The sequence below is a fragment of the Hyalella azteca genome, unplaced genomic scaffold (genome assembly GCF_000764305.2).
Source record: "Hyalella azteca isolate HAZT.00-mixed unplaced genomic scaffold, Hazt_2.0.2 contig7054, whole genome shotgun sequence".
Taxonomy (NCBI): Eukaryota; Metazoa; Arthropoda; class Malacostraca; order Amphipoda; family Hyalellidae; genus Hyalella; species Hyalella azteca.
Window position 1 is genome coordinate 502,552 of NW_025937189.1, and position 13,984 is coordinate 516,535.

The 13,984-nt window shown below is 38.5% G+C and overlaps 1 protein-coding gene across 1 annotated transcript in view; it reads right to left on the reverse strand.

Annotated features, from left to right (window-relative positions):
• Positions 1 to 13,984, reverse strand: part of LOC108668710 — a 69,028-nt gene that overhangs the window by 35,011 nt on the left and 20,033 nt on the right. Inside the window, exon 2 of the mRNA XM_047881107.1 lies at positions 235 to 379. Coding sequence (XP_047737063.1) covers positions 235 to 379 — 145 coding nt within the window. The remainder of the gene's footprint in view (positions 1 to 234; positions 380 to 13,984) is intronic.

The following is a 13,984-nucleotide window of genomic DNA, read 5'->3' on the forward strand; positions in this document are numbered from 1 at the left end:
AAATAATTACTTGCTAAGAATACCTCCTGTGTACATCAACCGCAAGAGATTATATGCGAAAATCTAAAATTTTCTCCTCGCTCGATTCAGTGGCTTCTTCAAAATTACAATTAAATGAGAAAAATTCGACGAGGTACCTACGGAAGCAATTAGATAAGCATCATTTTCATTATTATATTCCTCTAAATTAAGTCTTTTTGCTAATTATGCTCGATTTCTGGGCAAATCACTCACCAAGGGAAGCTTCAGTGATGAGCTTGTCCTGCAGCACGACATCACCACCGCCCCCAGCAGCAGCAGGTAGCGGGGCGCTGGTTGGTGTCGAGGCCTCCAGCAGCCCGCACAGCTCCAGGTCTGTGGCGGCGGCACGCAGCGCCTCCTGCCAAGTGAAGAAAAAATATTTAGGTCAATAAAAGGAAAAGGCAAATGGTAGACTAGAGTAATTTTGCTGTTATTGATGTTATTATTTGGTAGTAAACTTAGTACAGTTCTTAATAGAAGTGTCCAGCCGCAGAACATCCGTTACATAGCAGGTTCGATCTTCCCTTCGACCTCTGCCGTTAAACAATTCTGTTTACCCACTTTACTGGAACATAGCTTTATCCCGAGCCCCTCAATGACAATCACAATCCTATTTTCTCCCACTGAATTTCTTATGAGTAATAATTGCAAAACAAATTAAAGAAAGTTTTTAAACATCGACGAAAAATGAATGGTACAAACTTTATTATAGTTACAAATAAAAACACTTCTCATTTCGATCCGTTGTCGTGCAGAATGAGTCTATATGGTAAGTTAACTAGTTCGTCGAATTCACCTCCATATTCCAATTAGACGTCAACGAGTCAGAAAAGACATGAGCAGGTAAACCAATTAAATCCCATGATTGCAATAAGATCGGTAATAGAAATTGATTTGACTTCATTAATCGCAACTTAAATGTTTTTGCGCCAGCCTGCCACGACTGCCAGCGACTCAAGATCCAAGTCACTCAAGTCAATTCAACTATGCTGCTCAGCCTACTTTCATTTATAAATTTGAGTTGGTAAAAACTAAAAATTAATACAACAATAAAATTACTCCTAATTCATGATACGTTGTGCAGGTTAAAACACGTAAAGATATCAAAATACGGTAAATCATTAATCATGAGTTGAGCACTGAAAATTTATTTCAGTTTCCCTGTGAAATTCAGAAGCAAGCGAGAAAACTTGCCAGGGAGTAACTGCTGGAAACAGCCAATGTCGACAAGCATTGCAATAAAAATAAAGTTTGAAAATTATAATTGTTGCTTATGACTAAAGCCCATTTTAAAAAATTCTCTCACTAAGTCAAGAAACCATCAGACTTCAGCAGCTCGCATTCATCGAATAACATAATGAGAAGAAGACATACGAAATTATATAGCAACAGGCATCTCCAATTATTAGCCCCATTACACCCTCCTAAACAAACGTTTATTTAAACCAGAAAACAATATTATTTGCTGTATAATGGGCTTTATTTCGTTATAAGAAGACTGACAGATGAATGTTACGCAACCTTGAAACTGTCCACCAGCAACATATATCGACAATTAAAGATGGAGACCACTATCTCAACCACAAACTACCTTGGTTGCATGCACAATAACCACTACCTTCACAAGTCACGCATGCAACCGATGACGGCAGGCTACAGCATTAGATGATGACGGCAGGCTAGAGCATTAGACGATGATGGCAGGCTACAGCATTAGATGATGACGGAAAGCTACAGCATTAGATGATGGCAGGCTACAGCATTAGATGATGACGGCAGGCTACAGCATTAGATGATGATGGCAGGCTACAGCATTAGATGAAGGCAGGCTACAGCATTCGATGATGATGGCAGGCTATAGCCCGTATTTACTCAAGGTCAATTTGATACATCATAATTTCACTCTGCTACGGTTATGTATAATGAAATTTTGCTCACTGCATCATTACTGCAGGTGGTCTGTGTTACAGATAAATCTAGGAGCGCGTCTGGGTTATCACCGGCCACCATGTGGCGTCCTTATCACTCGGTGCACCGCGCTGGTGATCTAATCCTCAGCCTTCCATTCATTAGTTATCAGTTGGAACTAATTAATTAATAAAAGTGAAGTAAAGAGGCCACCCTGAAACTTGATTTTTCCTCTCTAGATTCAAAATCTTAGGAAGAAAAATGTTAGAAAAGTAGACTTGAATCAAGTTGTGTAAGAGTGTTCATCAAAGATAAAACAATAATTAAGTTAGGGCTTGGAGCGAAATGAATATTTAAGTTACTTCATTTGGACAATCTAGTGAGAATTGCAAACATAGTCGCGATTAACGTTTTAGCCTATTCTGCAGTGAGTCGTACTGTACGAAAATGACATCGAAGTGTACTTTAGCCTATTCTATAGCTATACTGTGCGGGAAAAGCTCATGGAGCAGTATACATTAACATATTTTGTAACTATACTGTGCCGGAATGGGTCATGAAGCAGTGTACATTAGTCTACTATTTTGTAGCTATACTGCGCGAGAATGGGTCATGAAGCAGTGTACATTAGTCTACTATTTTGTAGCTATACTGTGCGGGAATGGGTAATGAAGCAGTGTACATTAGTCTACTATTTTGTAGCTATACTGTGCGGGAATGGGTAATGAAGCAGTGTACATTAGTCTACTATTTTGTAGCTATACTGTGCGGGAATGGGTAATGAAGCAGTGTAGATTAATTTATTTTGTAGTTATACTGTGCGAATGGCTCATGGAGCAGTGTACGGTCGGTAAAATTATTATTTTTCTTTATGATTCAACGGTGCAGAAAGTTTGAAATATTTATTGAACCAATCTCGTTCTAAGATAGTGCAGATATAAAGAGCAGACCGACCAGCAAGGGGTGCGTAGATGGCATACAATATTCCACATCGATCGCACGGCACACAGACGATGGGTGGTAGGGAGCTAATTGTACACTGATTCTGCTAGTTATTCAATTTGATATATAAGGCCGTTCCACATATATATTTGCGTCGGTCAATATTCTCCGGCAATTCGCTGCTCAAAGTAAAACTTCATGAAGGTGCTTGAGTCCCGTTTTTCGCGTCATAAAATGCAGGTTTCGTTTAGTAGAAACATTTCAAATTCAAAATGCGCTTCATTGGGCTATTTAGGCTGAGTATCTAATGTTTCATCATATATTAAACCCACCTAACAAGCGTTTAGGCGGGTGAAATATTGAAGTGTAACAACTAACCTCAACGATAATCGTTTTTCCTCTCTAAATCCACATGATTGGAAGACGATATACCTAATCTGAACGTGTGCAAGACAGCAGCAAGACACGAACGTGTGCAAGACAGCAGCAAGACACGAACGTGTGCAAGACAGCAACAAGACATGAACGTGTGCAAGACAGCAACAAGACATGAACGTGTGCAAGATAGCAGCAGGAGTCAACTGGCGGACGTTAGCGGAGTCACAACACCCCGGACTGCAAGAGTTTGTTTGGCTGTAATGGCTGGGCTGGCTGCTTGAGTTAGGTTGCAGTGCTTGCGCGCCCGCAACGCGACACGATAGAGCAGTGGTCAGTGATTATGATCTCAGTTTCAGCCAGTCCCTTGGCACCCTATCAAGGTGGAATGAAAACCCGGTTGCTGATTATCTCTAAATCTTTTCAATCGCCTGATGCGAACACTTATTAGGGTTATTAGAGGAACACTCCTTTCAAGGTACATTCGCTTATAAAAGTATCCGTCCTAAGAGGACCATAAGCAATAAGAAGACTTTAAAATAATTAAACATGAGAGTAGAGTGTCAGGTCACTGAGATGAATTGATACTAGTGCTAATACTAGTGTCAATACTAGTGTCTAAACTTTGTGCTCTTACTAGTGTTCATTCTTGTCTTGGTTATGTAGTGTCAGTTATAAACTTCGACAGGAAGTCCAGTCGTAGCAAAGGTTCAAGCTTTGTTACGGTGACAAACTTCAATGACATTAAACTTTGCTTATAATCTATACATATCTACACTGGAAAAAATTCCTAGTAAGTAATTAACAGTTTGTCCTAAGCTATGCTTTCTATTATAAAAGAATTTTTGAAGCGTCATCTCCAACTTCAAATTCACTTTCGGAATTAATTCGCTTTCATCGACTTCTTTTGTTTTGTCTATCTTTCTCGTAATTCTGCAGTTTTTGTGCTCTGCGCACAAGCGTCACAGAAGCTCGATCAGCTCCGTTATAGAGGACCGAAGTACACGTCCTCGCAGTGCGCATAACGGCGCTCATACGCGCACAGCTTCCCAGAACGCAGCTCCCACTGAGGCTTGAGCGCAACGACACGATCGTAACCTGCTGCAGTGATACTCTTGACATCGTAAAGCATGTACCAATCTATATTGGCTTTATGTTCATTTTCTAATCATGCAAAAATAGAAACGAAAATCTATTCTTAATTTGCATAATTCTTCATGATTTTTTTCCTTAATTAGACGCATTACTCAGATAATAATTTCTAAGAATAGGCAATTAGACTCATCACTAAATTAATCGTGGTTGAACTAATAAAATTAATAGCCAACATCCTCAACGTACTTTGCAAAATTTAATCCCTAACCACATCAACAGTTAAGCTAGAACATTTTCTATAACGAAGACATGATAAAATATCAGCGATGTTTAGTCCGCCGTTGACACAACACAAATTTAAGAATAGCAACTGCAGGACGATAATAGAATGTAAGTTACCAGGTGAGTGGCCGTAGCGGTCGACGGCAAACAAGTGAAACAACTTCATCTTGCATCGCCAGTGACCGCGCTGCTCAAGGCTGCATTGCTGCAGCGAGATCTCGCTTTGAAACTGCATTGCCATTAGTATTTCCACACCTAACCTCTACGGCTAAACCTTTCTTAGTACAGTTTCTCTAAAAAACGAATATAATCCGTCTTTATATATATAGATGAGGATATTATTACAAATAGGATGAAACAAAATCTAAAACGACATCATGGACACACTGGACAGTACTCCGAGAAGCATCAATTTAGGATATCGACTAGGATCCTACTGTAGCAATAACCGGAAGATTTTATTATATCACAATTGAATCTTCTTAGACTGAAATAACTCTAAATGCAAACCGAAGTTCCGCTAATTTCTCCTAAGTTCACTGAATGACTCAAACGGTGGTGGTTAGATGAGAATCAACGAACTTTTAAATTTAAAGGCGTAAGATTTTAATAAAAAATACCTTAGAAAGCACATGATCCTTGACCGCGAGTTTTCTATGAATTGAGGCAATAGGATTTACGAGACTTAAATTTAAGCCGCAGATCCCGCGAAGAAGATACGTCAAGAAAACGAGCTGCAGCGTCTCCAGCCTCCGGCGACGCGCAGGCGCAGTGCGAAGCGACGCGTCGAGAGAGGTGGTAGTCTAGCGGACGGCAGCGCAAGGCGTATGATTAGGTCAGGCGTAGCGGTGGAAGCAGTCAAGCACGTTGAGTGACGTGCAACTTATAGCCTCGCTGACATCGTTACGAGTCAAGGCGTAGGTACAACACGATAGTTGTTCTTATGCAGCATAAATCGCAACTAGTGAAAGCTTTTCTTCTGAAGTCGTTATGCGGAGGCTCTCAAACTTCTTTTAAATCGTTTCCTAATTTATGACTCAATGAGCAGGTTACTTGTTTTTTAAAATGTTAATATCATTGATGTCATGAAAAATTTGGCTAACTTAAAACACTTTCTTCCCTTTTTCCACAAGAAATTACCATCTATCCAAAGCTGGGGAAATTTTCCTAGAGTTTGTAATTAATCACTGTCTTCTGAGGATCCAAAGAATCATCAGAGTCGTTTCGGTCATGAGGGAACACGCCCATGAAAATTCCGCACACAAAATTTAGTCTTTAACACTTCCAAAACACGCATGTGGATGTATTTTAAACGGTAAGCAGATACACGATGGGCATCATTCAATAGAAATCAAGTCATTTGAGATATAATTTCATGAATCGATCAATAAAATTCACTGTAAATTTCCCAAATGAGGATCCGAATGTCTAAAACCTATCGTGCTATGACAGTTGATAAATGACATATGAATGCCGATTCATAGGGCAGTCAAAATTGCATAGTCAGATTTACATCGTGAGTAAAATACGACCTCTAACTTATACATTTTATAAGTGTTTTACATATTTTATACGTACATGACACATGCTTTTATTATTTTTATATATAATTTTCGGTCATTAATGAATAAACAGAAATGAAGCCTAATCAAAATCAAGTCACACATAAACGTCTTACCATACAAACGAATAACTTGACCCATCATTTCATTTGACACACAAAGTTCGATCATCACAAAAGTGATGACGCCGCAAACCTCGATCTCGCTCAACGGAAGAAGTAGCGCCGGTGACTGCATGGAGGAGGCCTTGACACGCACGCTCAGGAGATGACGTAGGATTATCTTCGTGTCAACACGCTTTGCTTATCATCAAGTTATTCTTGCACGGTAGCTATCTGAAAGCTGACTTGAAATGAAACAATGTCGGACCCAAATGATAAGTGATGATGCAGCATTAATTAAAATTGAATGTTAACGATTATTAACTGATTAAATTTTGGTGAAATTTAAAATGTAGGAAAACCAATTGAGATAAACACAAAGCCATCGGTAAAATTAGAAACTACTAACTACAGTCGCGTATGTAAAACACTGCGATTTGTTTAGCAATGGTTATCTCAACAACTGAATACGTGGAGCGCACTTATGTGGTTTGTTAAAATCTAACGTTGGATCAATTGAGAAAAAAGAGATTAATTCATAATGTCTTCTTGATTCTTAGTTCTTAATTCTATTGCAGAACACAAGATGGTTCTGAACTCTTGTTGCATAAGTAGAGCAGCTGCATACATTATAAGGGAACGATTGCAGAAATCAAATGAGCAAATCAATGAACAAACAAAAAAGCTTCCAGATCCATGCGTTACTCATGATTAGTAAATATTTCTTATAATTAGTATATATTTCTTGTGATTAGTAGATATTTCTTATAATTAGTAGATATTTCTTGTGATTCGTTAGTAGACTAAAAAAGAAAAGACCATCGACACTTGATCACAAGATGGTCTTTAAGATCACTTAAAGACCATCCCTCACTAGACTAGGGAAACGTCAGGATTCATAGACATGCGATGCTAAGAGATATAGGTAACAAATTTTACGTTTTTTAAATAGTTATAGCTGAATAAAATTATAAGCATTTCCTGCAGTATATGGAAAAATAAGCAAGAGTATAGCGCTCCATGCCACAGCTGATCATTTCTATAAAAAATAATAATAGGAATACTAATATTTAATGACACATATTAATGCAGACGATCAGTCCAGTAGTAAACTGATTCATATTTTATCGTCATTCTACCTGATCTCTGCAACGACGGAGAAAAACTCACTGAGAACGCATACTATGTTGTTGTCAGTTGTCACACCTCAGTAACTCACTGAGAACGCACTCTATGTTGTTGTCAGTTGTCACACCTCAGTAACTCACTGAGAACGTACTCAATGTTGTCGCACCTCAGTAACTCACTGAGAACGTACTCTATGTTGTTGTCACACATCAGTAAAATCGATATCAAGCAGCTATCGTACGGGGCACCAGATGCAGCTGTCTTGGTAGGAATAATACAGCATTTGAGCAGGTTTCATTGAAGACCAGAGAATTCGTTTTATTTACAATTTTCTTATTAGTTTTTTCAATAGATCGAACAAGATTTTTCGTTTGCTCCGGTAAATCGAAAATCAGGGTACCGATGGACATATTTATTTCTTTAACAACGTTTCGAATGTAGCAATCATTCATTATCAAGTTACAAGGCACATTGAGTGATGGAATTTGTAGCGACATATGTACAAAATCATGTAAATAGGATACTATTACTCAAAAATCAAAATAGTTAGAAATAATTACAAAATCACAAAAATATGAAAATAATTAAGAATTTAAAACACCAAAAATCACTCAGAAAAAAATTATGAACAAATTTTGCCAGCCTATACTAATACAGCATATCTATACCAGCTTGTGGTTGTAGCGAGAAGAAAAAAAACAAGTGCATGTTCTTGAATGACAATGTAGTAGGTCTGGTCTAGCTCCGTACAAAGTGCATACCAACTGATTTTGCGGGATCATCGGGATAAGCTTAAATATTAGTTCTGTATATGCGGTTTTTGTCTGGTATGTGGACACGTGTAGGTGTTTGTCAATTGACAAAACGAAGCTTTGCTGCATGTCAAATATTTCACTTGATATGTCGTGCCTAACAAAATTAAACTGTAACTGTCATCGAAGACAGTGATCAATAATAATAATAATCTATGAGATTTACAGTGAATTGGCCGAAATGTGAGGAATACAAGATACCAATATTTTCTGTCCTTGAATGTCAAATAACCAGAAAACATAACCCGATCAACGACCCAGCAAAAAAGCGAAAAGTATTCATAAGAAAAGAAGGTGGAACTGTTAAAAAGGTCTAAAGAGAACATCATTGATCGGTAAATCGTCTAAACGAGTTCAACCGTGAGTGAAGCCAAATTCTACCAGCTCTTCTTAAAATTTCATTTTATCTTCAAATGCATCAGGCTAAAATTAGCGATAGGGTACATTTTGTCTCTCTAGCGATATTATTTTAATTTTCTTGACTTCTTAAACTTGAATATTTATGAATAATAACTAAAATTTATATATGACGTACAAAAAAAATTTTACTAAAAACCATCCAAGTTTATAAATGATCTAGAATAGCAGCCCAGTTTCAGATACCGACTAGTTACATCGTAACGACACTAGCAGCAGCGAGAACATATAAGTAAGTGTGCTGCTGCCGGGTGCTGATGCACCGCAGCTCTAGTCTGAGCTCCCGTGCATTTAATTTGAACGCCTCCTCACTTCAATCTTATAAAATGAGCTTTCTGTTATGATTTTGGAGTGACTATGATACGAGTTATTTTCTTCAATGAAACTAAGAAGAGCCTTTTTTGAATTGTTAAACTTCAACTACGCACTGCAATGCTGAAGTAGAAGTTAGAACTAACTGGCTGCGGCTACTCAATGACTTCATAAAAAAGCGTCAATTTGCTTAGATTTAGGAAGAGGTTCAAATGTGGGAAGAATCATTACATTATTCAATTACATGAATAATGTAAAAAAGTAGCAGATCGCAATAGAACAAAATGTGGCGTGAGATTTAATAGTTCAAATGATGCAAAACTAAGTTTCGTCATGTACTCCGTTAACGGTTATTGAACAACCTTGAACATTTCAGTCAAACTGAATCCAATACCCTACTAAATTTTCAGTTCAAATATCTTCTGAAGGGTCAATCGATTTCTGCGATCGTCATAAACTCATCAGATCGAGAGGCACAAGCTTTTCATTTCAGGGCCAGAAGCAAAACACAGTTGCAGTACATCAGTAAATTAAGCTCTCATTTAATTCTACAAAGTCGGTATGAAAATAATTTTGGGATAGTAATTAAATTAAATCATTTGCCGTTAATTATTCCTGTAAACATAGTGCACTACATTATACCCAAACGGCGGAAGAAAAATCTTGAGTGAATATCAAGTGTCGAGGTTCTTGGCTGCAAGAAAGATTAAAGTAAATCATCCACACCCATTTAGTCATATAATTTCTCTTCAGAAGTGCCTAGTGAACTAATTATGCTCAGATAATTTAGCGGATGAATGTGTTTTCTTCGTGTGTAAAATATAGCTACTGCTCAAAGCTAGAGCAGCAATTTCTTAGACTTTCAACTCTTTGATGTTATAACCTAAATCCCTTACAGCAGCAATAGCATGTCAGCCAAGTTATAACGCGCTATTTCATGTCAGACATATGTATATCCTGAACCACATCGGTCCGTAAAATTATGCTGACGATAATTATATCTTACTATTTCGAAAAAGGAGACGGACATAACCAAAATATTAGTTGAAAGAACACATTACATCTCGCCTCTGTGACCTGGATATGGAAGAAACAATTATTTTGTAATTTCAGCTAATCGTTCGAAGGCAGATATTGGTGAGCGACGTCTACATTCTCGGGCTGAGTCCCAGCAAGCAGACGTGACATGGACGAGGAAATCCTCCCGTGCTGCTCGTATGGGCACACAAAAGAGGCCTTCAAGCCTAAAAAGTGACGACCCAACACGACTTCACATGCAGGGCCAGTGAATGCTTTCACCCTTGAGAAGTATTAAAAAATGTCCTTGGATAAATTTCAGAATATTCCCTACGTTGTTACAACCTCATAATGACTATCTGTATTCAGAAGAAAGTGAAGGTTAGACTGGAATACACCGATTCATTTGTCATTGGATCAACCCAATCTCGACAGACACTTGGTTTCCAAACCTCGGGTATGCTACCTGGACAACGTTATAGCAATTAATGCAGTTCTGGTCACCTGCACTTGGCTTCCATGAACAGTTAAACTAAACTCATCCACGCAACTAAATTGCCTCTGTCTATAATAATTTTCCGCAGATAATAGGGTTATATTGCCTAGCCCGTTGCAGCACGCCGGATCAGGCAATAGTATCCCAGCACCTCGATCGCTGTCAATTTGTAGTGAAATCCCTATAGGAGTGTAAGGTTAAGGTTTAACTTTTTTAGGCTTAAAAATCTTAATCCGCTAATTAGTGCTACACAAACTTAATAACGCTTGAACAACAAAGTATTAGGTCTGCCTACGTACGTGCATGCGTACATGATAACTGATAGGCCGTCTACGATTATTATAACTTCTTAATCGACGCAAAAAGATCTCCCTTCGGCTATTGGAAACTACAAAACTGTTCCCGCGACCAGCGTTCACTCAGTTGCGGAGAGGTTAATATTCCTAAAAATTGTCGAGTGGTTAAAATTTCAGTAGCGCAGCCGTTGGCTGAAAATTTAACTCTCAGCATAAACGTGCAGAGCATTAAACGTAAAGTTCAGCATAAACGTGCACAGCTACACAATGCTAGCGTATATGAAGAAATATAGTAGCGATTGCGGTATTAGACAGTGCTAGCCACTAACATACACCTCAAAATTTCATTAGCTCAGGAAATTTCCTATCAGCCTTCAGGATTAATTGGGATAGTTGGGCAGAAGTTGAACTTTAGTGCACAGTCCATTGAAGACCAGAGAGCATTTCATATCAAAAATGTTCCTATTGTTTTTCTCAACTCTGCTAATTAGGCGTTTGAAAGGATTTCAAATTCAAATTAGTTAATACATAATAAAATGTTTTGCGGAAATATTATACTAGAACTTTTTAGCTCTCTTAAATGCCTAATTCAACGAATCGAGAAAAACAATGGTAAAAATGTTGGAAAGAAATAGTCTCTGGTCTTCAATAAAACAAGTTTAATTGTGGAGGTAGTTTCGCCTAAGAAGCGTTAACTTTTTTATCCATAGTCTTATTTGTATGTTCAATAGCCTAAAGTCTATTGATTTTAATTAATTAATAAACAGTTAAGGAAGAATCACGCTAATAGGGCAACACACAAGAAAAACTTCAGCTCCATTAGCCTCTGGACGAAATAGATTGGCCTTCACTCGCGTTCTTAATAAGATGTAGTCAAATACCTAAAAACTTCATGGTTAAGCCTTAGCAACGTTCGAACATCAACGCGTCAGTCAATATGCGAGATGAGAGTGCGTTGTAGGATTGAAGTTACGTCGCCTGGAAAGCCAAGGTTCCTCATGACATCATTCGACCTAAAGCTGACGAACCCCTACAGAAGCACAGGCGCTCTCTGCTTATGCCAGGGTCAAATACACCTTCCGCCTGCTGGAATGAGTGATTGACTCGATGGCCACGTACCGAAAAAAATTTGCAGAATAGCAAGCATTAGAATACAGTGTTTCATGTGGTATAGTGCTAGTGATATTTACTTAAAAAGTATTGCAGTAAAGTTAAAATTATTTGCAATAGATTAATGTTACACACGGTATATTTTCAATAGGAAAGTATAAATATGACGTATTGAGGGAAGACAAGTAAGTGATTTTGCTCTGAATAACGAGAATAGTGAAGGATCAAAATAAGATGGTAGCAGAGATGATTCACACTCCAATCCGTTATTACGATAAAGAACAACAATTCTAGAAGGGATTACAGACTCGTGTCAACATATCTATGTGTTTATAGATCAGGAACAGAGTATAACCTGTAGTACATCAATTTCATAGAAATTTAGTTCATTTATCAGTTCTGCTGAAGTATGATACATTTTTCACAGGTATCATGGTGCGAGGAGCATTTAGCTGGTGATCACTAACGATGGGGATGGGAGCAGTATACAGTTCTTGTAATAATACTGGTTAGTTAGTTAGTTAGTTTAGTGGCCAAATGTTTACTAGCACTTCAGCTATTTAGCTATCTCGCACGGAAAGTCAAGATGAACATCACCATAGAGGTGGAAGGTCTCAATTATTCAACACCCACAAGGGGCGGAAGGTCTCAGATGTCCAGCCCGCTGAAGATGGCTCGAAAGAAGCAGCGTTAGCATCTCAAAGAGACGAAGTGACAAGGAGGGATAGGTGAAAAGCAACAGAAACGAAGACACTCGAACAAGAGGTCGCTTACACGGGACGTCGGCCGCCCGCACGAGAGAGACAGAGAAGGGAAATGTAAGGAATCCTGCCTACAAAATAACTTAATGTAAGGTATCCTACCTACATAATAACTTAACCCCATAACTGAGACCTACAGTCAGACCGCGAGCTCAGCGGTGGGGCGCTCAGGAACAATCCCCCTAGGAGCGCGAAATCCCATAAGACTTCTGACGAGCACAGACATCCGTCAGAAGTCCCCCCTGAGGGGTAATAATACTGGAAAAAGTTTCTTAATTAAAGAATATTTAATCGTTTAAGCGAAATTGAAAGAAATGAAGGCTCATAATGAATACGTCTGAAAATCTCATGGCCTGTGCACTTCTTAAAGAAATGCCATGCTGTACTCCAATTCAAGGCGAAGGTGACGACAAGGTAGAACAAAGCTCAAACATTCAACTGTGCACAAGTGAGTCAAGTCAGTTACCTGTAAAAATTTGCTAAATTACTTCAAAAAGTGATCTTTGAACGGGACCGCAACGGGACCAACGGGAATGGTCACGTTGGTCAACAAAAAGCTGGTCGAGATTATGCGTGATGCAGAGCTGGCTTAGCACTCACCAGGGGCGGCATCATTGAAATCACGCTTGTAGCGCCTGCAGATGTCAGGATGATGCATGCCACTACGACACTTGTACAGATAATCTTCTACATTCAGTGAGACGTGATATGTAATTTGTATTGTTATTCGATATTTTGTAGGTCAATATGATGCAAATTTAAATTCAAGTCGTTGAAGAATAATTCAGGAATCACACTAATAACTATATTTTCAAGGGACTGCAATAACTACAAGATAAAAAATAAAAACTCCAAAGCATTGCAGGTAACAGTATGAAAAACTGTATATATTTCTCGAGTTTTTCTTTTTTCACAATTTTCGCCCACATGTTCAGAAACTCGCAAGTACGGTTTTTCGAGGTAGCACCTAACCCGTAATCGGAACAAACTGCACGAGTTGTCTTTGGTGTGTCGTTCCAGTCTAGAACATAAAAGCCTCAAGTGCGCTTCAATGTTCATTCTACTTTACTGTCAGGATCCATCTGATCTCGGCTTTAAAACCAATTTTTAACCTAAATAGTTACCTGCTTTAATAAAAGCATGTAAATTAGATGAGACCATTTAATACAAGGCAACATGAACCGTAGGAGTTTAGTGTCCTATATGAGATCCTCGTTCGGTCACCTAACCCCCATCACCTAACCCATCCCCATCACCTAACTTGGTTGCGGATTCTATATTGAATGTACATTGTACAAGAGTTGTGTACGTTCTCGTACGCAACGTACGCGAGATCGGAGGAAGTTCTT